Source organism: Limulus polyphemus, unplaced genomic scaffold, assembly GCF_000517525.1.
Source record: "Limulus polyphemus unplaced genomic scaffold, Limulus_polyphemus-2.1.2 Scaffold4877, whole genome shotgun sequence".
NCBI lineage: Eukaryota > Metazoa > Arthropoda > Merostomata > Xiphosura > Limulidae > Limulus > Limulus polyphemus.
In genome coordinates this window covers 72,573-80,969 of record NW_013670487.1, presented here as the reverse complement: position 1 = coordinate 80,969, position 8,397 = coordinate 72,573, and the positions used below count along the sequence as shown (strand labels likewise).

The 8,397-nt window shown below is 34.8% G+C and overlaps 1 protein-coding gene across 1 annotated transcript in view; it reads left to right on the top strand.

The window, feature by feature from the left end:
* The window catches only part of LOC106471814 (annexin A4-like), a 19,713-nt gene that overhangs the window by 1,220 nt on the left and 10,096 nt on the right, over positions 1-8,397 (top strand). Inside the window, exons 3-5 of the mRNA XM_013932435.2 lie at positions 1,709-1,913; positions 4,559-4,638; positions 7,331-7,384. Of these exons, the coding sequence (XP_013787889.1) occupies positions 1,709-1,913; positions 4,559-4,638; positions 7,331-7,384 (339 nt within the window). The remainder of the gene's footprint in view (positions 1-1,708; positions 1,914-4,558; positions 4,639-7,330; positions 7,385-8,397) is intronic.

Genomic DNA, 8,397 nt, shown 5'->3' with positions numbered 1-8,397 from the left:
CTAACAAAACAGTTGTGCTTGCTAGCGATTTACCACTTAATTAAAATGCTGTGACTTGCAGCGTATTTCCACTAAACGTAAAATGCTAGTGACTTGCACCGTATTTCTACTAAACAAAATGCTGTGCTTGCACCGTATTTCTACTAAACAAAATGCTATACTTGCACCGTATTGCTATTAAACAAAACGCTGTGCTTGCACCGTATTTCCACTAAACAAAATGCTGTGCTTGCAGCGTATTTCCACTAAACAAAATGCTGTGCTTGCACCGTATTTCTACTAAACAAAATGCTATACTTGCACCGTATTGCTATTAAACAAAATGCAGAACTTGCACCATATTGCTATTAAACAAAACGCTATACTTGCACCGTATTTCCACTAAACAAAACGCTATACTTGCACTGTATTGCTATTAAACAAAATGCAGAACTTGCACCGTATTTCTACTAAACAAAACGCTATACTTGCACCGTATTTCTACTAAACAAAACGCTATACTTGCACCGTATTTCCACTAAATAAAACACTGTGCTTGCACCGTATTTCCACTAAACAAAACGCTGTGCTTGCACCGTAGTTCCACTAAACAAAACGCTATACTTGCACCGTATTGCTATTAAACAACACGCTACTTGCACCGTATTGCTATTAAACAACACGCTACTTGCACTGTATTTCTTCTAAACAAAACGCCATACTTTCACTGTATTGCTATTAAACAACATGCTACTTGCACCGTATTTCTACTAAACAACACGCTACTTGCACCGTATTTCTACTAAACAACACGCTACTTGCACCGTATTTCTACTAAACAACACGCTACTTGCACCGTATTTCTACTAAGCAACACGCTATACTTGCACTGTATTTCTACTAAGCAACACGCTGAACTTGCACCGTATTTCTACTAAACAACACGCTATACTTACACCGTATTTCTACTAAACAAAACACTATACTTTCACCATATTGCTACTAAACTACTGATTTGTAGCATACCTCTGGTAGTTGCAGAACGTACCCAACATTCGAGTGTGTGGTATACCTCCAAGTGGTTACAGTAGCTACCCAACTTGGTGTATGTTTATTGGTTGGGTTGACATTTTTTGGTATAAACCTGGTGACTACAGGATAATTGATATGTTTACATTAGTTTGGTTGAGATAATTCTATTTGTTTTTATGGTATACACCCGGTGACAACAGGATAATGTTTACGTTAGTTTGGTTGAGATAATTCTATTTGTTTTTATTAGAAAGTTTTCTTTTTCATACACTAGAGTGATATCTGAAAATGTCAATAGTTTTGTTATAATTTCCAGTACAGGATCTAATACAGGATCACAATTTATGTCTGAAAATGTCAATAGGTTTGTTATACTTTCCAGTACAGGATCACAATTTATGTCTGAAAATGTCAATAGGTTTGTTATACTTTCCAGTACAGGATCTGATACAGGATCACAATTTATGTCTGAAAATGTCAATAGGTTTGTTATACTTTCCAGTACAGGATCTGATACAGGATCACAATTTATGTCTGAAAATGTCAATAGGTTTGTTATACTTTCCAGTACAGGATCTGATACAGGATCCTGATAATGTCAATAGTTTTGTTATACTTTCCAGTACAGGATCTGATACAGGATTAGAATTAATGTCTTAAAAATGTTGCAATAGTTTTGTTATCTTTGCTTTTACAGGATCTGATTGAAGATCTGAAGAGCGAACTAAGTGGAAACTTTGAGGATGCTCTAGTGGCCCTCTTGACACCCCTCACCGAATATCTGGCCTCTGAACTAAACAAAGCTCTATCAGGACTTGGGACCAAGGAAGATACACTAATTGAGATACTGTGTACCAGAAGAAATGATGAGATTAAAGCTATCACCGAAACGTATGAAAGATGTAAGTGGCAAAACTCGAGATTGATGTTGAATATTTAATCAATAACATTAATTGAACATTCTAAAGTGTCTTTTTAGTGCATTAGCAAAGAAGTGTAATAGTGTTTGTGAAAAACTCAACTCATTTATGTTTGCCAATTGCATATGCTACAATAATAAATTTAATGCTCAGTAAGTCTTAGAAATTCAATGGGAGGAAAATATGTCTCTACTAATAACATAGAATAGTGTTTTAGAAATGTGGGTAACTCGCTAACATGGGTCTGTTTAAACACCTACATAGGCTAAAGGTCATACAGGATACAACTTCTAAGATTTATTTTTCATTCCTTTAGAAATTTTAAAATATTTAATAAACTTTTTTTAATTGACAGAAAACTTTGATTTGGTTATTTATAATCAAAATTTTGAAAGATGTTATCGAAAGTGTTTTTTTTCCTCTTCTATCAACTTTTACACCGTTATTAAACGAGTTTTATATTATTCGTGAAATATTGATTGAGAACGCAAGTCACAGTAAGCTGTATACGGACGTATTTTGAATTAAAACGTTTAATTTTAATATTATGTTCAGTTTAAAGAGCCTGAATTTTGTCTTCATGAGAAAATAACTTTCTAAACTTAGATTTTATTTCGTATTTTACCCAACTATCACGAGGTTGTGAACGTGCCTTAATTAATGTATACATTCAAAAGAGTTCATTCGGTGGATTCTACTTCAAATATGTGTTTATTTATTCTACCTGACGTTTCGGATACCGCCTTTTTCGAGGTTCTATGAACGTCACAGATTACAAAACTGATTTTAAGTTATAGTAACCAAAAAAATAATAATAAAATTACAACAATATAATAGAACGATACACGGTGAATCGTGTTAAAAGTCTTGTCGAATGGGTTAGAGTTGCAGGTCATAAAAAAATAAATGTTTGAAACCAAAAAACATATGCAACTCTCCGATGGCTTCTTTATCTTGGCAAGTATTTCATCCTCTCCTTAACAGTATCCCTTCACACTTAATTAGCACCGATGACTTTTTCAAAAGGTACGTGAAGATGGTTTACAGATGAGTTCGTCTGCACCTTCTACTACCAATGATATACCCCTGTAGAGCTCATCGAAAATTCACTTGCATTTCTTCTCAACAACAATTATTATAAATTCATTTTAACTCTCTGTAAACAAACAAAAGGTATCGCTATGTGCAACAATATTGTTGTCGTTTTGGCCTCTATCTTTAGTTGTTATGGGCAACAATCTTGCTCTTGTTCTGGTCCCTGTCTTTAGTTGCTATGTGCAACAATATTGTTGTCGTTTTGGCCTCTATCTTTAGTTGTTATGGGCAACAATCTTGCTCTTGTTCTGGCCCCTGTCTTTAGTTGCTAACTATAACTCGAATCAGCCACCGTTGTTCTACACTATAACTCGAACCAGCTACCGTTGTTCTACACTATAACTCGAACCAGCTACCATTGTTCTAAACTATAACTCGAACCAGCTACCGTTGTTCTACACTATAACTCGAACCACCCACCATTGTTCTACACTATAATTCACACCAGCTACCAGACGAAGTGTCATTACTGCAACACCATGGACGGTAAGACGCAAGCCAAGATGAAACTTGAAAAGCTAGTGTTGTCAAATGGGCTGTCCGTATAGTTACAGTACTAAGACTTTCAACAATTTTGATTTCAACCAGTGACAGGAGAAAACAACCGCGACATCAAAACACTGTTTCGTGGATTATACCCCTCGTGGATAAACCGTTAACTACTCGTCTTCGTCAACCGATCAGAAGAGCTGGTTTGAATATCCACATATGCTAAGACCAATGGCTTAGAGAAATCGTATACATAGTGTTCAGCCACATACTTAAGTGAACCCAGTCGTCCAATACATGATCGTTTCAAAGAACACATTCGTGCTACTGCAAATCTTGATAATAAAGAAGCCACCGCTGAAAATTACATCAACACACACGGCATAATTAACAAGACATCTTATTGGATCAAAAATTTAGAGATTTGTCACGTCTTTCTTGACAGAAAATTTAAAGAATCTCTTTTGATTCAATCCAAACTCCATTCTATTAATAGATGCAATACCTGGCCCTTATAATGCTGTTATTATTTCACATAAGACTTTTATCAAACATTCTAGCATGCTTCATCGTGCACCATTCTATTGTATTCTATGTTATCTTTGGTTAACATAATTTAATATCGGTTTTGTTAACCTGTGACGTTCGTAGGCTCTTGAAAAAGGCGTAAATTGAAGTGGTTTTTCATCTTCCTTGAAATGGTTTCCATCCTTCAGTCAGCATTGAAAGCTTTAAAAATAAAAAAAACATATTGTAAATATCTCCAAATCTGAAATACAAGTTAATACTATCATTTTAATTTCTGTGGTGTATATTAGTGTATAGAAGATACTACAAATATACCATAATACAAAGCTTCAAAGTTTTGTACTGTCCGTTTCGGTTTGTTTTGTAGTGGAACGCTCCTGAAGAAGCTGTAAAGCATCCAATTATTGAAGAAACAACCGTTTGGTTTTGTAAAGTTGTGTATTTCTGAGTATTAAACTGTTAGTCTACAGTTGAACTTGTATAATTAATCACGAACTTATTGAATATCTTCACAGTGTTCGAGAGAAGCTTGGAAGACGACATCAAGAGCGATACTTCAGGAGATTTTGAGAGACTTATGGTCTCCATGACAACAGTAAGTCGTAACATTTTGTGGTATTTGCATTATTAAGGCTAATACAGTTAACTGTGTGCTTGGCTGAGAAAGAAACCTCACATTAGCCACATTTAATTTTAATATATTTTAATTCAAAGAGTAAGAGGCTTAGCCAACCAAGCCTCTGAATCCAGGAATTCTTGGTTCGCGCTAAACCATGTTCCACACTTATGGACAGTAAATACACTATAAAAGTAACTGTCAAATCCTATTGTTTGGTCAGATAAGAACAGGCCAAGAGTTGTTGGTCAGTACTGTTCACCAGCTGCCTTTCCTTCTGAAACAGATAAGGTTTATTGTGAAGTGCTGTTCATTGAACCGGTCAACAAAATATAATGTGTCATCGATATTAGATAATAATTACTCGTATAAACGGTACACACGAATTAAAGTATACTTTGTTACAAATGTAATCACAATAGGGTTAGCAGGAACCTTCTGTGTGATTCGTGTAAATACCAGGCAGTAACATGCAGAGAATATTAAAAGGGACAGGGGTTCGTTGACAAAAAAAAAGGCCACTTTTCAAACGTCGTTAGGCAAGTCTTTTTTTTTTTTCTTTAGGGTGTAGGGGACTGTGGGTGTTGTGCCTGGTTATAAGTGGGTTTGTATTACTGTAAAGATCTACAAATTCCTGTGTTCCATTCATTTTAAAGCTGAATATTTTTTCTACTTAATGACTAGTAGCAAGGAAAATGTAAAATTAGGCATAGTTTTCATTTAGTTGTTGACAGGGCACTTTTGGGGCATAAGGGCAGGGACTTGAACTCACCCAGCCCACCCTCCTGTGTCATATATTTACAACAGGTGTTTGTACACACGTGTGGTATTTGTTAGTGTAAATACTGAACAGGGGTGTCAACTTGGTGAGGGGGGGGGGGGAGGAGAAAAGGGCGGTTGTCCCTGTCTAAGCTTGGAAGGAAGCCTGAAATTCCAGTTTCTCTAAACAATTTCAGGTCAGTCCCGATTATTACATTTACACAAATTACAACATAGTGTAGGGCACCGAGTCAAATTGGGGGACCCACACTAGGCCAGCCTTTTTTTTTTTGTGCTCCACCCCCCAAGCCTTTTGTGAAATGACTCCCGATACTGGATTACATTAATGACAGTTACTTGAAGTCTCAATTAATCAGAATTGAAAGAAGGAATGATTAAAACATTTATTCCACAAATCACACGAAAGAAAACAAACAAAGAAAAAGAAATCCCTAGTGGAAGGACTTAGAATTGGAGTACTGTTTATCATATTAACCCTCATCAGTACATCTGGGGGTGTACATGGACGCAACGACCTTCTGGGTTGTATATCTTTTTACATAATCATTACAAAGTTATAACCGATTATGTGACTGTCAAGCTGAAACCCTGGATCAATATGACACTATTGTTTTCGAAACACGCAGATGGAGTACGTACCTATAATCAAATATTTATCTGTGGTCCCCGCGGACCTCATGCCATCAGTGTACATGCAGTTCACCCTATAGCACATGAAACAAATTCTAAACGTTTATTTCACTATATAGGGTGTTATAAGAGGACAATCCATCCAAATAGTACAGTATCATATGGTCTGTTTGTTTATAACATCATTGTGGTATGTGTATCTCATTTCTCAACAGTTGTTCTATGTGATGGCTGCTTATAATGCCCTATTTTGTAGAAACCTTGTTTGATAATTGTTGTAAATAACCTGCTTATTGGATTTTCAACCCATAGCCTACTATAAGGATACATTTGTGTTGGGGTCTGGTCGGACCCAAGTTGACCCACAATGTACATTTCAGTTTTCTTTGAGTTGAATTCTACAGTATTGTGGTAATCTCATCATATATTGGTGGATAACGACTTGAATATAGGAGTATAATAAAACTTCAGCATTCTTCTGATACACTGTTTGTATAAGGACTGGCCATTTCTACGCTCACGGTTATTTAATCTCATTCAGATAGATCTTTCTTATGAAAAGCAGCAATAATAATAATACTATGAAAGACGATAATAAAAACTGAACGCCAGTATTCTCGTATTTATATATTTATTTACACGTTTGTTGATATTTGCGTAAGACTATTCCAGTGCTATCTACGCTAGCCTTCCATAATTTTGAAATGATAGAGTAGAGAGAGAAAAGTCAGTTAGTCAGTACCTTTCACTGCGAACTCTTAGACTATTCTAATCGAATGGTGGAAATTGACTGCCACTCTTATATCGCAGCTGCCGCCCAAAGTGTAGTCTTGTTGTCAGTATTCAGTCCACATAGTTTTGCACCATCGGCCAAATATAACTAATTTTGCTTTATATTTTATTATTAATTAGTGTGTACCACTTGTAGTATAATTCTTATTTCTCACACCAGGTACCCAATGTAAATAACATGATTTTATCACCATTACTGTACCATGTTTAATTAATGTATTTTAAAAATACATGAGAAAATACCCAAGATTTAAAAAAACAACTTATTTCTGGAATACTGAATTTGTGCAATTTTGAATAATGATTAAGCTGAAAAGATTCATAATATGAATATATAAGATACGTCAGATTATACTCATTAGTTAAAAAAAAAGCCTTTTTTTTATCAATAGCTGGATGATGTTTAACATCGTGGGGAATATAGTTCACATCTTAATTGTAATTAATCACGCCTTATTTTGCTTCACAGGCTGGACGAGAGGAAGGGCCAGCCGACCCTGATCAAGCTAGGACAGATGCAGAGGTAACGTTCAATATTTAGTAATGTTTATTTTGTACTAACACTAACTTCAAGCTTTTCTGCATGTAGCGCCATCTGTCGTCTTTTGACTTTATTAATATTTATAATTCATTTAGTGAAAATTAAATGTGCATGATAATGATAATTTGTACGAAGTATTGGGAAGAACCTAGTTGAGATCAAAGCTATATCGAAGTAATACTTGAGAAAAATATTCATTGTGGAAATCAAAAAACAACTTAATTTCTAAAAAATAATAATAATTAATAAGAATTTATTTGTTACTAAAGAGAGGTTAGTTTTAACAAGAAGTAATTCTGACAGCTTGTGTAGATACAAAAACAGTATTTAAAAAACAAAACCTATTAAGAAATTTGGATGACAAAAACTTCCTTTCATTAGAGTAAACTTAGATGTGTTCATATTTCAAAAAAATGTAATTATTCCTATGAAATTTTATAAAGACACAATTACGTTTGATTTTAACATAAGTAAACCTACCAAAAAGAAGTAAAAAAAAAAAAATAGGAAATGTGATTATACTTTTAATAGCCGTGTGTGAACAAAACTTGTTCTGTCTTCGTTGTGTAAAATGTTTACAAAATAACCAATTATAAAATGATACTTACAAATTTTTTCTTCTTCTAAGTATGAAAGAGTAACAGTAAATAAAAGGTCATTTGTTGTAGAGATGGCCTTTAATAATAAATATGACGTCACTTGTTGTAGAGATGGCCTTTAATAATAAATATGACGTCACTTGTTGTAGAGATGGCCTTTAATAATAAATATGACGTCACTTGTTGTAGAGGTGGCCTTTAATCATAAATATGACGTCATTCGTTGTAGAGGTGGCCTTTAATCACAAATATGACGTCATTCGTTGTAGAGGTGGCCTTTAATCACAAATATGACGTCATTCGTTGTAGAGGTGGCCTTTAATCACAAATATGACGTCATTCGTTGTAGAGGTGGCCTTTAATCATAAATATGACGTCATTCGTTGTAGAGGTGGC